Source organism: Carcharodon carcharias, chromosome 5 (genome assembly GCF_017639515.1).
Source record: "Carcharodon carcharias isolate sCarCar2 chromosome 5, sCarCar2.pri, whole genome shotgun sequence".
In the NCBI taxonomy this organism is placed as follows: Eukaryota; Metazoa; Chordata; class Chondrichthyes; order Lamniformes; family Lamnidae; genus Carcharodon; species Carcharodon carcharias.
In genome coordinates this window covers 38,988,734-39,006,475 of record NC_054471.1, presented here as the reverse complement: position 1 = coordinate 39,006,475, position 17,742 = coordinate 38,988,734, and the positions used below count along the sequence as shown (strand labels likewise).

Sequence of the window (17,742 nt, the reverse complement as noted above, 5' to 3'; positions counted from 1 at the left end):
CCATCTACTGACAGCGATTCAAAATAGTTCTGCAATTTTATTATAACTTGCTTTCTTTCTCTCTCCAATTTTTTATGCTTCCTTTCCTGGAAGGCAGCAATTCATATCATGGCAGCTTGCCATGGCTGCGTTCTACTGTCTTGCCCAAATGGCCATTCCCTGCAGTGAATAATGGTTGGCTATTCGACTGTGAAAAGCATTACAGCTGAGCCAATATGCTGTCCGTACCCGATACCTGCAGATGCATTTACTAGCAGGGCTCACAGCATTGGGAGCAAGAGGGAGAACAGAAAAGCTGGAGGCAATACACAGGCAGGTCTGTCAGCACAGGGAAAGATAAAGAACAGATTGGTGTTTTGTCTTCTTAAAAAGGTTGTACACCCAAAACGTTCACCTGTATTTTCTCAAGCTGACATATTATGAATTCCCAACATGAGCGATACTGTTCAGTTTGGTGATCAGGACTGGGTTGCTCATAAAAATTTTAAAATATTTATTTTAAATGACGGCCTTTCATCTCTGGGATCTGAGCTCAAAATCTAGGTCAGACCTAGAGCGTGCAAGTTTTCCGAAGCTCTGCGAAATAAGCGTCCTTCCAGTTCCTAGTGGGCACGGGCCTACAGAGCAAAACTCTGCAATTTGGCACTGATGGATAATCTCACCTAGATAGGCCACAAGATGGCTGTGAGAAATGCAATACTGGTGCAATGGGGGAGGCATCCTCTGAGGTTGAGGCTGAAGCATATTGTTGGGTGTGGATCAGAGTGTGTTTGAGAGTTCTGATGAAAGGTCATTGGCCTGAACGCGAACTGTTTCTCTCTCCACAGATGCTGCCTGACCTGCTGAGCCTTTTCAACATTTTCTGTATTTATTTCAGATGCCCAGCATCTGCAGTATTTTGCTTTTGAGTTTTGCTCTAAATCTGGCTGTGTCATGAGAGACTTGGAAAGCACACAATATCTACAGTGGGAGATTTCAATCTCCCATCACATCTTGTTAATTTACTTTGTAAGTGAAATTGTTCTAAGTTACCTTCCCCCTCCCAAGAACAAGAGACCAAGAGCCATATGAGCTGCCATGTGAAAGCCATAATTCATCTCTCCTCCAGTTCTTTTATGCATGAATCGACACAGCTGGAGGACTTTCAGGTTCCCAGTGCCTGCCATCACTAAGGCAAGGGAAAGTAGAACCACGCTCAAGCAGGTTTCCAGGTTGTGGTGGCCAGCCTGTGAAGTTAATGAGAAAGTTAACTGGCTTGTTCCTTTACCACCCCCACCCCACCCGTTTCTCATTTGCTTTTATTCTTCTTGTGGAGAAGAAGCACATTTCCACGGCTTGCAAGTGACCTGTTTGTTCTCTGCGCGACCACTTTTAAAGGGAACATTGCTAAGATTTTTAGGCAGGCCGCCCATTCCCTGGTCCCTCTTAACAGGGCCTTTGCATCAACTGTTTGCAACTAATAAGTGAGCAAGATGAGCTCCTGTAATAATATTTTTCAGGTTGCTTTAGTCCACCTAACCATATTGACTATGATAATAATTTCATAAGAACATAATTAATAGGAGCAGTGGGCGACATGGTCAATTGATCCTGATCCACCATTCATGGCTGAATTTTTACATAATTTCCACTTTCCCATCTTATTCCCATATCCCTCGATGCCCTTAGTGTCCAAAAAAATCCATTGAGCTCAGCCTTGAAAATACTCAACGACGGAACATCCACAGCAAAAATCTCTGCATGAAAAACCTTCTGCACACCTCATACCTACCCAGAGATCCTGAGTGGAGTGCATCAAGCACTGACAAACCCATCACCCCCCACCGCCTGAATTTTGTGAAAAATGCACTTCCAACCGTTGAACAAAGGGAAATAACCATGCTGTATATACGCCAGTCATTTTGAAAACCAGGTGTTTTATAATGGTGCTCATGACTAAACTCACTGGACCAAAATACAGGTATTTTCTAGTTTTTTTTTGTTGGCAAGAAAGGAAGTTATGCTAAACTTTATAAAATACTGGTCAAGGCCTCAGCAAGAATAGTGTGTTCAATTCTAGGCACCACACTTTAGGAAGACATCAAGGCTTAGAAAAGGGTGCAGAGGAGATTTACTAGAATGGTAAAAGGGAAGGGGGACTTCAGCTATCTGGAGAGACTAGAGAAGCCTAGGTTGTTCTTCTTACAACAAATAAGGTTCAGGGACGATTTAACAGAGGAGTTCCAGGTTACGATGGGTGTTGATAAAATATACAGGGAGAAAGTATTTCTATTGACAGGATGGTCAGTAACCAGGGGACACATATTAAAGATTACTGCCAAAAAGACCAGAGGCAAGATTTGGAGAATTCTTTTCATCCAGTGAGTTATGATCTGGATGCACTGCCTGAAAGGGAAAAATTTGAAGAGGAAAACATTTACGGGGCTATGTGGAAGAGGTGGGGTGGGGTAGTGGGATTAATCGAATAGCTCTACCGAAGAGTTGACACAGACACCATGGGCCGAATGGTGCTATGAGATTCTATGATTTGAAGTCTTTAATGATAAGAATTATCAGGTTATGTCTAAGTTTAACAACCTTTGCACTACAAAATACACAATGCGTTATAACTTATAGATAGGTTTCTGAATTCTAAAGGCGTCAAGGGGTATGGGGCGAGACCAGGAGTATGGCATTGATATAGGGGATCAGCCATGATCATATTGAATGGGGGAGCAGGCTTGAAGTGTCAAATGACCTACTCCTATTTTCTATGTTTACGCACATCACATTATTTCCAGCAGCATCATCTTTGGTCAAGGTACGTCTTTTTATTTCACTTCTCCTGCATAAGTCACGTTCTTATCAGTATTTCTTTTGTCCTCCTGTAGGCATCTCCTCACTGCCATATAGTTCCTTATGCACTGGTCACCCTCTGGTTTCTCAGCCAACTGACCATTGTTTAAGTCTAAGCTCCACTGCTAAGGGTTGGGAGGTAATTTAGTTGTGGAGGGTTTCACAGAGTAGTTTGATCCTATTGCCACCCAATGTCGGCATACGCATGCTTCCAGGAAATGTTGCTGGACAGTGATCTGGAGTCAAATCCATTTCTCCCCCCACTCCCCCACGAACAGAGTACAACCGCAACGCCCCTACGGTACTCTGCCCCACCTGGGACCCATAACCGAGCAGAGACTGACAATGGAAGCCAGGGACATTCAGTTTGCATGGCACAGCTGCTGACCAGGTAACTTACCTGAACCATCAGGAAGCTTCCTCCATTGTCCATGCTGATCTTTCCAGTGCATGCACGACTGCAGCAGAGTCGCTGGCTAAGGTGAGCTGTTTCCAGTTCACAGCCAATGTTGGCAGTGCTGACAGGAAGGAGGCCTTCAATCAGCAAAGTGAGATTGACAGCTCAGCTGCTTGTAGGGAGGGGGGGGCGGGTGGTGCACTCACTATCAAAGTATACTGTAACAGGGAGCTGCAGCAAGCTCGAGTGCTCCAATTCCAAATACAATTCCATTAAAGGCCACGATTAAAGAAAATCAAACGAAGCAACGATCAAGGACATTAATCTTTACAATTCACTTGACCTGAGCTTTGCGCTTTTATATGTTATCTTAAGATGAATGCATCCTCAAAAGTAGGAACTTCAGGTCCTTCGCCTCAGGATCAGTCTAGATCAATGGGATAAGAAGTCCTCTCTGGTTGCAAGAAACCTTTGTCAAATAAGTGGCCAATATAATAAACACGGACCGCCAGAAAAATAATTCTACCCGAACTGGACATGCTTGATAAAACATCTCTTACCTCAAAAAGCACAAAATTATACACTATGAACAATTTAACCTAACAACAATGAATTGATCAAAAAATGTAAGGAGAGAACAAATGGAACTTACCAGTGCTGCCACAGGTGAGGACACAGATTCCAGGAACATTTTCACATATTTGAACTAGACAATAAAAACGATAGTTACCAGTGTTACACAGAGACATTTCTGGCATATTAATTGGAAACATCAGTCAATAACAACTGCAAAGTGACAAACGGCTCGTGAAGTAAGTTCCCCCAAAGCAAGTTTCTTTAGAAAAACAACACGGAGTTTGATGACATTACCTACCAAACAATTGAAAGCTGCTGCATTAGAAGAACCTGCAAATCGAAGGCCCATTGCCATACAGGCACCAGCAATAATGTTGATATGAGCTTGGCTGTAAGGCAATTATGAGAGTAGAATGCAAATTACACAGAGGATGAGCAACAATTTATTCATGTACATTATTTGATTGTTAGAATAAATTTCTATTTGACAGGGTGGTGGGTGTGAAGGAATTCCTGGTTTTGAAACAAATAACTGGCTAAGTTCTAAAAATACAATTTCAAGTCCCCGTGTCTTCTCATGCTGGCGGTGGTGGTAGTGGGGGGAGTGAGAGTGAGATCAGGCTACAAAGATAGTTGAAAACCGACTTTCCTGGTTTGCAGGCTGTCCATAGCAACTTTTGGTTTATCAAGCGCAGGGTCAAAAGGGAAAGGGTCCGACCACCTGAGTGGTTCAATTGATATGGAGGCAGGCCAGAATGTTCAGCTATCCCAATTAGCATTGGGTGGTGTGCAGAATTGAGTGGGAGAATGGAAAAACATTGGCCCAGGGATTACGTGAAGCATGTCAGGAATTCTGAATTTGGAAAATTCTATGTTAAACACTTGGGTGCCTGCTTTCTATTAATTAAGATGCAGTTTTGTGTCTTGCATCCACGGACCGTACGACTATATTTCATATTCAACAAATGACTAAGGGATAATAAGTAAACCTTGCATCTTAAATGGGAAAATCCAGGTAAAGTTTTTATAGATAATGCAAAATAATCTGAATGGGTGTAGGTCAATAGGTAGAAATTATGTGTATGGCACTCCAAACACACTGTGCAGGTCCCTTTTCAAAATTGAAATTTGTAAAAGAAAGGATACTGTGGAATTAAACTGGTCACGTTTAAGTATGCTTCTAACCTGTATATTTTCATCCTAAAAAACATATCCTGAGGTAAAATACTCTATATTTTTTAATTATTTTTTAAAAAACCATTACAATTAATAAATTAGGGGTGAAATTGTGCTGTGCAATATTAAAAATAAATGCAATGATTCACAACATAATTTGAAACTGAAAGATGAAAATAATGCAGGCCTTAGGTATAACCTGCATCTGATTTGGAGTGTTTTCTTTTAAAAAATCTTTTACCTTTCATTCAATTCACAATTTACTGACTATTATTTCCTGTTCTTTTTAATTCCATCACTTATTCTACATCACTTTCCGATACTTGCAGATCAGACCGCTATGGTTGAATCATACCAGGAACTTCTTCCTCTGAGTAATCTGACAGAAAATCACCTCCATCCTCCCCTGTCAAACCACTTCAGCAAACTGAGCCACACAGTTTCAGCAAATCACTCAATTGATCAAATCTCAGAAGTGTTTAGAGGAGGATCTCAAACAAGGAGGGAAGTATAAAATGGTACAAATGTGTTGTCTTGTACCCTTTTGATTTAAAGATCACCTTTTACTTCAGTTTTTAAACCGATGACAAGTAAGTTCAGGATTGATATCAGCATGCAGTTCATTAATCAAAAGCGACTGAATAATTTTCTAGGTTGTATGGTGGAGCTCTTGAATGGGTCAACAAATGGGTGTTGTGCAGGTTTCAATGGCAGAATGAGTTAGGTGGACTGAATGTTCTCCTTCACATGTGATGCTTAGAATCAGCTGCAGACCAAACATCATTCCTCTTGCTCGTGAAACATTTTGTGAACCATGTGGACACAGCACATTTGTTGGAAGTTTTGCAAATTAAAGAAAGGCTTGCATTTATATTGTTCAGGTTACAACCTCAAGCTATTCCTGTGCACTTTACAACACTTCTGAATTGTAGTCACTGTTGTCAGAAATGCCACAGCCAATTTGTGTGTAACAAGGGCCCAAAAGAGTAACTTGTGATGACCAGATGAGCTGTTTTAGTGATGTTGGTTGAGGGATAGTTGTAGGCTGGAACACCAGGGAGAACTCCCCTTCAATATTTTGAAAAAAAAGCTGGTTCTCTTACATCCACTTGATGGGGCAAACAGGGCCCTGGTTTAACATCTCATTTGAAAGGCTACCCCAACAGAGCAGCACTACCTGACGCCTGCACTGGAGTGTTAGCCTAGATTAAGTGCATCAATATCTGGAATGGACTTGAACCCAAAACCTTCTGACTAAGATGTGAAAGTGACTTAAGAGTCATGGCAGAACACCAACATCTGAAATTTTTTTAAAAAAAAGATTAAAGTCCAAATTTAAACTTACCGCATGGTTTGCAAGTCAACATCTTCAGGTACTTGCCCATCCATTGTGTTTAATGATGCATTGTTCTGTCTAACAATCTATAAAAAAAGTGCCAAGTAAAAATATTAATTTGAAGAAAAGGATGGAACAGCATCACTCTAATGCAGCTAAAAATCTTTTACAATGGAATTGTTACATTGTACGATAAAACGTCTTTGCATTAGGATCCAAAATTACTGCTGCATTCAGGAGACTAAATTAAAACATCTAACCCAGAAGACACATCATTTCTGCTTACTCAGATATTACACTTGGTAAAACGAAACATATTAATCCTGACACCAACAACACTCAAGAAGCTCCACACCATTCAGGAGCTACCATAATGCAGCCTGCTTGATTGGCACCCCATTCACCACCTTCAATATTCATTCCTTCCAAGACAGTCACACATTGTGTACAATCTGCAAGATGCACCGCAGTATCTCATCAAGGCTCCTTCGACAGCACCTTCCAAAGCCGCAACCTTAACACTTAGAAGAACTAGAACAGCAGACACATGGGAACGACACACCTGCATGTTCCCCTCCAAGTTACACACCATCCTGACTTGGGAACTCCTTCCTAACAGCACTGTGGGTGTACCTAGACTACATGGACTGCAACAGTACAAGAAAGCACTCACCACCATCTTCTCAAGGGCAATTAGGGATGGGCAGAAAATGGTGGCCTTATTCACATCTTACAAATGAATTAAAAAAAACTCTACCCTTTATGAAAACTGCAACTTTTAAGAAAACATTTCTGCAAGGTAAAGTCAAAATTGCCACATCCAGAATTTTTTTCTTCATACATTGGTGCATGCGTCACTAGCAAGGCCAGCACTTGTTGCCCATTCCCAAGTGCCCTTGAGAAGGTGATGGTAAGCAGTCTTCTTGATCTAAAAACACAAAATGCTGGAAAATATCAGCAGGTCTGCCCATCTATCGAAAGAGAAACAGAGTTTTGAGTCCAATATTACTCTTCTTTGGAACTGGACAGAGGTAGAAATGTGTTGGATTTTATGCTGTTGAAAAAGTGTGGAGGGGCAGGTGGAACAAAATAGGGGGACAGGGATAGATTGGAGGACAGGAGCGTTTAAATGACAAAGGTGTTATGGAACACAAAGCAAAGGGAATAGTAATAGTATTAAAGACGAAAGCAGGTGCCAATTGCAGAATAAAGGTCAGTGCTGTCTGAAAGCAAAATAGCAGAATGTGCTCATAACAGGAAAGTGGTCAGCACTGTCTGAAAGCAAAAACATGAGAACAAGGTATGGACTGGCAAACTGGTTTGGAGGGGGAGGGGTAAGGGGAGGGAAATTTAAAAAATCAAAATGGAGGGAAGAGTTCATGGTCGTAAGTTGTTGAACTCAATGTTGAGTCCTGAAGGCTGTAGAGTGCCTAACTGGAAAATGAGCTGCAGTTCCTCCAGCCTGCAGTGGGCTTCACTGGAACACTGTAGCAGGCTGAGGACAGAAATGTGAGCATGAGAGAAAGATAATGAATTGAAATAGCAAGCAACAATGGCAAGGTTGGGGGTCATACTTGTTGACTGAGCAAAGGTGTTCCACAAAATGGTCACACAGTCTGCATTCAGTCTCCCCAATGTAGAGGAGACCGCATTGTGAGCGGCGAATGCAGTAGGCTAAATTGAAAGAAGTCTAAGTAAATTGCTGCTTCACCTGGAAGGAGTGTTTGGGGCCTTGAACAATGAGGAGGAAGAAGGTAAAGGGGCAGCTGTTACAGCTCCTGCAATTGCATAGGAAAATGCAATGGGAAGAGGATGAGGTGTTGGGTGATAGAGAAGTGGCCCAGGGTGTCACAGAGGGAATGGTCCCTTTGGAATGCTGAGAGGGAGGGGAGGTGAAGAGAAGATGGGTTTGGTGATGGCATCATTCTGGAGTTGGCGGAAATGGTGGGGATGATCTCTTGGATTCGGAGACTGGTGAGGTGGAAAATGAAGACAAGGGGAACCCTCTTGTGGTTCTGGGGGGAGGGGAAAGGGTGAGGGAAATGGGTCGGACACGGTTTAGAACCTTGTCAACCACAGTGGGGAGAATCCTTGGCTGAGGAAAAAGGAAGACATATCAGAAGTGTTGGTGTGGAAAGCAGCATCATCAGAACAGGTGCGACAGAGATGGAAAAGCTAGGAGAATGGAACGGAGTCCTTTCAGGAAGCAGGGTGGGAGGAACTGTAGGCGAGGTAGCTGCGGGAGTTGATGGGCTTGTAATAAATATTGGTAGACAGTCAATCACTAGAAATGGAATGCAAATAGTGCAGACATCCCACGTGTGCACCAGAAGCACATGAAGTGGGCATATCCATAAGGCAGTCAGCGCCCAACTGATTTGACACCTCCAATTTTCAGTTTTGCTGGTCCTGTTATGTCCTCTCTGAAAAATGCACAGCTGAACATACATTCAGCTGCATGAAGGATAACAGCCCCCACCCCAGCACAAGCAGCAAGGAAGTGAAGCTGTTTGCAGAGGGTTGAGGAGGACAGCTGTCAGCTGGAGGTCGTACCCACCTAGGATTTTCAAATAGTACTTCTCTTATCTGCACCTCAGCAGTAGCAGCATCTGCAGTGGCTACACTTCACCAAGGAGGTGGTCACAGAACTGTGCTATCCCCTCAAGTTGGACCTGCAGCCGCAGTGCAGGCAAGAACAATATTGTCAGTGTCTTTAAAGATAGATAATTAATAATCGACCCTGTCCCTTCCCCTTTCTCTCGACCCCGCCCCCTTCCTCTTTCTCTCTCTCTTTCAACCCTGCCTCCCCCTTTCTCTCTCTCTCCTGACCTCACCCCCTTCCCCTTTCTCCCTCTCTCTATCTTTCAACCCTCCCACTTCCCCTTTCTCTCTTTCTTGACCCCACCCCTTCCCCCATCTCTCTCCCCTCCGCCCCTTCCCTTTTCTCTCTCTCCTGACCCCACCCTCTTCCCCTCTCTCCCTTCACCATTTTCTCCTGCTCTCTCTCACACTGCCTTTCTCTATTTGCCTCTCTCTCCCTCCTAACCCTTTATCTCTCCTTTTTCTTCTTTTGTCGGCATTCATCACTGCTGACCTCCAGAATTTCCTGCTCTTAGCAAGGATATAATCTGTTTGTTTTGATGGGCCTTTTGCTTTATCTGACCTTGTTGTTACCTTGGGAAGCCAATCAGCATGATGTAAATCACGTTACCTGACTTTGTTAACATTGAACCTAGATTAGTCAGTAGGAACATTATATCCCAAGTAACAGGTGCCTAAGGCTCCTGCTATAGTATTCCTTCAGCCTTTGATGCTAAACAGTACAATAGGGAAACAAAGGCAGAAGGTTGAAGACTTTTTTCTCTGGTGTTTGTTTTTTTTGATTAATTCATGGGAAATGAGAGTGGCTGCAAGGCCAATGCTTTTTTTGCCCATTCCTAATTGCCCTTGAGAGGGTGGTGGTGAGCTGCCTTGAACTTCTATATCCTTTGCAGTGTAGTTACATCTAAGAAGGGAGTTCCAGTGGCAGTGAAGGAACAGCGATTATAGTTCCAAGTCAGGATAGTGTGTGACTTGGATGGGAACCTAGGGGCGGTGGTGTTCCCATGCGTTATTAGAAAGTTTAGCAAAGATATGAAGGTCTTTGAGAGGGTGCAGAGGAGATATATCAGAATGATTCCAGGGAGTGGGGGTGGGCTTTAGGTACAAGGGGTTAGGTTGGAAGGGTTGGGGTCACTCTCCTTGGAGCAAAGGAGATTGAGGGGAGATTTGATAGAGATGCATAAGATGATATCATGTTTACATGAGGTAGACAAGGAAAAATTCTTCCAATTAGCTGATTGTGCAAAGACCAGAGGGGACAAATTTAAGATTTTGGGCAAGGGATACAGGGGAAATGTAAGGAATAACTTTTTTTACGCAGCGAGTGGTAATGAATGGAGACTTAAGGGAAACAAACTTGCAGGTCTGCAGGGACGAAGTGGGAAAGTGTGACTCCGCGTGGAGCCAGCATGGACTCAATGGCCTCATTCTGTGCTGTAACTGTGCGTATGAGTGAGAGAGAGAGAGAGACACAGAGGTGGGGAGGACGAGGGGGCGAGGTGGGGAGGAGGGGGGGCGGTGGTGGCCATGGGGTGGACCAGACACGGGGTGGACGAGGGGCAGGGTGGACGAGGGGCAGGGCAGAGACCCTGAAGAATGTGGGCCAGAAAGTCAGGAAAGGAGATGAAGGTGAGGAAAAAAAGAGTGTAAGTGACAGAGGGGAGCAGAAAGGGGCAGAGGAAAGTGAAATGAATAGAGAAAATGTGAAAGAGAGAAAGGTTGGAGGATAAAAGCGGAAAGGGGTGTGAAAAGGGAAGAGGTAAAGGCAAAAAGCAACAACTCACTTCAGGGCACTTGTGAACATTTGAACTCCATATAAGGCAGGTTAACATGACTCCAATTGTGTGTGGTTGGTTTGAGGGACAGGAATCTCGAAGAGTTAAATCAGTGCACTGCGGGATGCCACAAACAACAATGATGACAGTTAGGAACTTGTTTTTAAAATTATCAAAATGCCGAAGTATGGAACAACTTTTAAATCCTGTGTCCTAGAAATCCAAGGCCAGCTCCGTGGCAAAAAGCCACAAGTTTAAAAGAGGCAATGGAAGCTCCTCATTTTAGTAATCTTGACAGCTGTCTTTGTTCTTTAGCAGATTTACTTCTGAGATTCTAAGCTTTGTACTGGAATTGCCACAGTAGATCTGATCTCATCATCCAGAACATGGAGAAGCCCTTTCATCTGCCTTTCACCCAAATGTGTAGGTGCTCTCCATCCTAGCCTGGTGTTGGAAGTCACAATGTCATATCTGTCTATGTGGCTTAACTGAGCTCTATCACTGCAGAAATAGGACCTGCAGGGTTAAAACATGATGCAAACCTTGTAAAGTGCCTCATCATATTGATAGGATAGGTCACCAATCACTTTGCCCAAAACTTGATTCTCCGCCAACACAGATTCTTGCTTTTTTTTGACAATAAAGATTGCTCATAATTAGTCACATTCCAGTGCACCTTAGGATGCTACGTAATGGAAGAGCATCACTGAGATTTCCACTCTACGTGGGTGGTCATTAAACAAATTAGTTCAGCTGCAAGATAAGTAAACGAGGGCACTGGAATCTTCCTCAGTCTAAATGAAATTGTACAAGAAGCAATTTCCATTGCATTTAAATACAATAAAATATACCATCAGCCATTAAATAAAAATAATAGACCTGCTAATTCCCATGTCAGCCTAGCATTTCAATGTATTATTTGAAGCTCATTTGGGGACAACATTAAGTTAGATTTCCACTTTCAACAATGGCGAAACAGGGGCAGTAGTGAATCAGCTGCCCATCATACATACAGATATTTTTCCTTTCAAACAGTAAATCAGGCAGCTTATCCACTATAGTTCATGTCCCACCGTAGCTGCCAGTTACATTCTATCGCAATGAGGCAATAACTGCTGAGTCAAATGGAAAACCCCCTCAATAAGCCTCCTCTGCTTTGAAGGTGGCAAACAGTTGATTCCAGACTGCTCTCTGCATAGCTGGATGATCAGCCACTAAAGGGGCTGCCAATTCCACCTCATCATATTACATCACTCAGCCAAGTTCATTCCCTTCCTCCCGATTGCCAACTGTCCCCAAACTGTAACACAACTTTCCTTTTAATTTTCCCAATATGTTCCTCTGCCATATAATCATGTCCCGTCATTTTCCTCTCTTCTTGCGCTGGTTGTTGGCTTAGCAATGAGTGTATGCTGATGGAATTAGCTCACTCCAGCATTTCTGTCCTGCCAAGAGATACGTCTGACAGTGTGAAGGCGGAAACTGCTCAGCCTATTCTCCTGCCTAACATACATTGTCCAGGTCTCGCTACTGGAGAGGACTGTGCTGAGGGCACAGGCTTGGTAGATTCGCAGTTTGGTGTTGCGATTCAGGTTGTTGTTCCACAATCTCTTACTCAGCTTGGTTTCAGTTCTGAAACCACAATGGAATTCGGGATAAATGCATCCAGCCAAGATCTGCAGTCTGACAAGGGCAACATGGGTAAATGCTTTTCCCATGATACTCAGCAGGGAGATCAGGACATTGGCACCAGCTGCATCTGATCATCACCAGACATGACTCTCAACATTCCCAGCTACCACAGAGCTGACTGTGATGCAAATCACTTCCTGGTGTGCACCAGGGTTAGGGTGCAATTCCTAAAGTAGTTTCATTCAAAGCAGAAAGATTACCCTCATATCAATGTCAGCTATACTGCCTGGCCAGATAAAAACAACCCAGATAAAAACAACAATTCAATCAATTCGATTGAAACAGGCGCTCTCCAGCATTCCCACACTGTGCAGAAGCAAAGTGGAACGTACTTTGAGACACCATCTACAATACACTCTCAACATGTTGGAAGCAAAGGTGGAAAAAGTCTGGCTGGTTTGAGACTAATATCACTGTGATGGAACCTGTCATTGAAGCCAAGCGATCCATTCTCAGTAATTGAAAGAGAGATCCAAATGAGAAGACTCTGAATGCACAAAGAGTTGTTGAAGTAATGTCTAATAGAGTACCAGGTGCTGCACCAATGGCTACTAGTTTCAACTTTGCTTGAATATCTATATGTCCTTCAACACAGGGAATATCAGGGGCATGTATGATGGAATCAAATAGGCAATTGGCCCATTAGGAAGAAAACAGCCCCATTGAAAACAAAGTCAGGGAGCTCCTCACTGACTGCAATAAACAATTGGAGAGATGGAACACAGCCTTGAGATGTACTCTAGGGAGAATACTGTCATCAAGAAAGTGCTACACACCATAGCAAACTGGCCTGTCATGGAAGAGCTGGACCACAGCTCAGCAAAGCTATTGACTCATTTGACAAATCCAGGTGCTGTTGCTAAATCACCTGAGCTCATCAAGCAAGGGAAACCGGCACTCCTGCAGCATCTGCACAAACTTCTCTGTCACTGATGGAAGGAGCGGGCAGTACTCCAGGATATGCATTATGTAAGGATTATGACCTTGTGCAAGAACAAGGGCATCTGAAACAATTGCAACAACTATTGAATTGCCTCCAATGCATGTAAATTAGAAGACTCAACTATATACCGTACTCTAGGTGTGGTCTCACTACCGTCCTGTATGGTTGTAGCAACAGCTCCCTATCTTTATACTCCACCCCACCTTGCAATAAAAATTAACATTACATTTGCTTTCCTAATTACTTGCTGGACCTGCATGGTAACTTTTTGTTTCAGATATGAGAGTATCCACATCCCTATGTACCAGCTTAGTTCCATCTATTGCATGCTGCTTCCTCTGTTTGACATACAAGTAGCCCGATGTTTTAGCTAATACCTCAACTTTTAGGTATGCCTTGTGCTGTTCCTGACATTCTCTCCTGCACTCTTCATTGAATCAGGGTTGATTCCTCTGGCTTGATGGTAATGGAAGATGCTGGGTCATGAGGATACAGATTGCGGTTATATGGTACAATTCTACTGCTCAAGGCTGATGTGGTTACCCTGGGATAATCAGCTTTGCATTTAAATAGTATCAACATACCACGGAGCTTGCTTCCCTCCCCATTTAAAATGCACCTTATCTCCTGCCTCTTTGACCAAGGTTTTGGTCATCTGTCCCAGCATCCCCCAATGAGACTTGGTGTCAAATTTTGTTTGTTTACACAGAGTTTCTACAGGTATTTAAAAAGGATAAGAGTAAGTAAAGTGAGTGTTGGTCCTCTAGACAGTGACAATGGGGACATAAAAGTAGATAATAAGGAAATGGCAGGGGAAATGAACAAATATTTTGCTTTTGTTTTCACTGTGGTAGGTACAAAAGGATTCTAGTAATAGCTGTAAATCAGGAGGTAGAAGGGAGAGAGGAACTTGGTGAAACTACAGTCACTGGGGGAGCAGTACTGAGCATATTGATGGAGCTGGGGGCTGATAAATCTCCGGGTTTCATCCTAGGGCATTGAAAGAGGTGGCTGATGGGTTGGTGTTAATTTTCCAAAATTCACTAGATTCTGGAAAGGTTCCATCAGGCTGGAAAGTAGCAAATCTATTAAAGAAAGGAAGGAGGCAGAAAACAGAAAGCAATCGGCCAGATGGCTTGACATCTGAATACCTTGAGAAACTCAAGGTAATCAAAAAGAATCTGCATGGTTTTGTGAAAGGGGAATCATATTTACCCAATTTGTTGCAGTTCTTTGAAGGAGTAACATGCACAGTGGATAAAAGGAAATCTACAGACAGGATTTCCAGAAGGCATTTGATAAAGTGCCACTTCAAAAAAGTTATTGCAGAAACTAAATGGTATCGGGGGGATAGAAATTTGGCTGGCTGGCAAAAAATAGAGGATGCATAAATGGGTTGTTTTCTGCTTGGCAGGATGTAACAAGGAGTCCCAAAGGATCTGTGCTCAACTTTTTACAATTTATATCAATGTCTTAGATGAGGGGAGCGAAGGCATGACAGCTAAATTTGCAGCTGACACAAAGATAGGTAGGAAAGTATGTTGCGAAGAGGACATAAGAAGTTTGCAAGGAGATATAGATAGGTTGAGTGAGTGGTCAAAAATCTGCAGATGGAGTATAATGTGGGAAAATGTGAAGTTGCTCACTTTGGCAGGAAGAATAAAAAGCAGAGCATTACTTAAATGGAGAACAGTTTCAGAAAGATCCAGGTGTTCTAATGCATGAGTCACAGCAAGTTAGTATGCAGGTACAGCAAATCATTAAGACAGCTAATGGAACGCTGTCCTTTATTATGAGAGGAATTGAACATAAAAGGATGTTATGCTTCAGTTATACAGGCCATTGGCAAGACCAAATCTTGAATACTGTGCGCAGTTTTGTTCTCCTTATTTATGCAAATGCTTTGGAAATGTTTCAGAGGAGGTTTACTAGATTGATAGCTGGAATGAGCGGGTTGTCCTATGAGGAAAGGTTAGACAGACTTGGCTTGTTTTTAGAAGAGTCAATTGATTGAAGTATATAAGATCCTGTACGGTCTTGACAAAGTGGATGTGGAAAGAGTGTTTCCTCTTGTGAATGAGTCCAGAACTAGGGGGCAATGTTTTAAAACTATCTGGAGAATCTTGAGAAATTTTTCTATCAGAGGGTTATGCAACTTTGGAACTCTGAAGGCGGTGGAGGTGGGGTCATTGAATATCTTTAAGGCAGAGGTAGATTGATTCCCTTGCCTAACAAGAATCTAAGGTTATTTGGGGGGGGGGGGGAGAGGAGATGGGAATGTGGAATTCGAAACACAAACAGATCAGCCATGGTCTTATTGAATGGCGCAGCAGACCTGAGGGGGACGAATGGCATATTTCTGCTCTTATTATTCTGCTCTTATTATTCTGCTCCGTATGTTTGTATTCTCCTGGGCCTCTGGATTACTAGTCCAGGGACAATACCACCATGCCATAAGCTTCCCTTATTCTGCAGTTTCTTTCCATTTAAATAATATTTTATTCCTCTATTCTTCCTTACAAGCAGACAACCTCACATTTGTGACATTATACTCCAGTGGCCACATTTCTGCCTATTCACTTAACCTAACTACATTCCTTTGCAGGCTCCTGGTGTCCTCTTCAAAACTTGCTTTCCCACCTGTCTTTGTATTGCTAGCAAATTTGGCTACAATACACTTGGTCCCTTCATCCAAGTCATCAATATAGATCGTAAATAATTGAGACCAAAGCACTGATCCCTGCGGCACTCCACTAATTACAGCTTGCCAACCTGAAAATAACCCATTTATCTTGACACACTGTTTTCCACTAGTTAGCCAATCCTCTATCCATGCTAATGTATTCCCTACAACACCATTGTACAGTTTTATGTGACACCTTATCAAATTTTAGGAATCGAAATACACTACACATGAAGGACCTTGAACGGGTGCAGAGATTTTCAAGAACAGTTCCAGGGGTGAGGGAATTTAGTCACAAGGTTAGGTTGGAGAATCTGGGTTTGTTCTCCTTGCAGCAAAGGAGATTGAGGAGCGATCTGACAGATGTGCACAAAATTATGACAGGTTTAGATAAGGCAGGCAAATAAAATCTGTTCCCATTGGTTGACGGTACAAAGATCAGAGGACACAGAGTTAAGGCTGTGGGCAAGGGTACATGGGTGGATGTAAGGAAAGTCTTTTTTACGCGGAGTTGTTAACGACCTGGAAGTCGCTGTCTATGAGGGCAATGGAAACAGAGATGATGAATAACTTCAAGAGGAAATTGGACGGGAACGTGAGGGAAATAAAAATAAGGCTACAGCGATAGAGCGGGGGAATGGGACTCTACAGATGAGCTGCATTACCTCCTTCTGTGTCGTAAAGACTATGACATCTACTGGTTCCCCTTTATTCACTCTGCTCATTACATCCTCAAAGAGCTCTACTAAATTTGTCGAACACCATTTTCCTTTCATAAAACCCTGTTGACTCTGTTTGACTGTATTATGATTTCTAAATATCCTGTTACAACTAGCAGAACTAGTAAGGGATGGAATTAGGAGGTGGAGAGGGAGGGAATAAAGTATCTTACATTTGTCTATTTTGCAAAACATTTCAAAAAGGTTTTCTTATTTTATTTGCTCAGTGGTGCCATTATGAAATCTAATTTCTGCACACATACCTGTGTCATTTTACCTTTGAACAACTGTGCAATTCAAGAGCATGAGCCTGCAAGATGCATTTATGGTGGTCTCAGAAGGTAAGATGCTTATTAATTTAGTTTGTAGCTTTTGACAGCCAGACTGTGAAATAAATCTAACATGGATCCTACACTCTGATCCCATCACTAGACAGTGATAGCCTTTCATCTCGTAAGATGATTTGTGCTGGGGTGTTAAGCATTGTCTGATGAGGCTCAGACCCCACTGCTTTGGCAGTCTCTGTTGCATTTGCTGCAGAGGAAGACAGTGGACTGAGAAGGTGCATGATTCACTGGCTTCTGTTTTCCATGGGCCCTCTTCTAGACCAGCTGAGCTTTTTATTTCTCTCATCTATTCCAATACCATTCCAAACATTCAGCCCCCAGACATCATGGCCTTCTGCAACTGGATCCCAGTTATCTGTGTCAATGCCCACCATCTTCATTCCTCACTTGCAGGGGTCCATGTTGCAGAGGAATGGACGCCCAAGAGGCTATGATCCAGTGGCCAGTTCACTGTGCAGAAAGTCTTTGGGTGTCACCCATCCGATGAACGTGGCTGAACCAGTGGTTAATCCAGGGCTTCAGAGTTGACCTTAACCTGCCACAAGATGCTGAGATACCTCATCGACAGTGAATGTAGAAACTGTTCAGCCTTTTCTCCTGCCTAGCACATGATGTCCAGTTTCACCACTACAGAAGAGAATGTTGAGGATACATACTTGGTA

The 17,742-nt window shown here is 42.9% G+C and overlaps 1 protein-coding gene across 4 annotated transcripts in view; it reads right to left on the bottom strand.

The window, feature by feature from the left end:
* anapc1 (anaphase promoting complex subunit 1) overlaps nucleotides 1–17,742 on the bottom strand; it is a 216,889-nt gene that overhangs the window by 57,976 nt on the left and 141,171 nt on the right. For all 4 annotated transcript variants that reach the window (XM_041188482.1, XM_041188480.1, XM_041188483.1 and 1 more), the window contains 4 exons: nucleotides 6,330–6,406; nucleotides 4,107–4,197; nucleotides 3,885–3,938; nucleotides 1,033–1,226 (listed from right to left, as the gene is read on the bottom strand). In XM_041188482.1, the coding sequence (XP_041044416.1) occupies nucleotides 1,033–1,226; nucleotides 3,885–3,938; nucleotides 4,107–4,197; nucleotides 6,330–6,406 (416 nt within the window). The remainder of the gene's footprint in view (nucleotides 1–1,032; nucleotides 1,227–3,884; nucleotides 3,939–4,106; nucleotides 4,198–6,329; nucleotides 6,407–17,742) is intronic.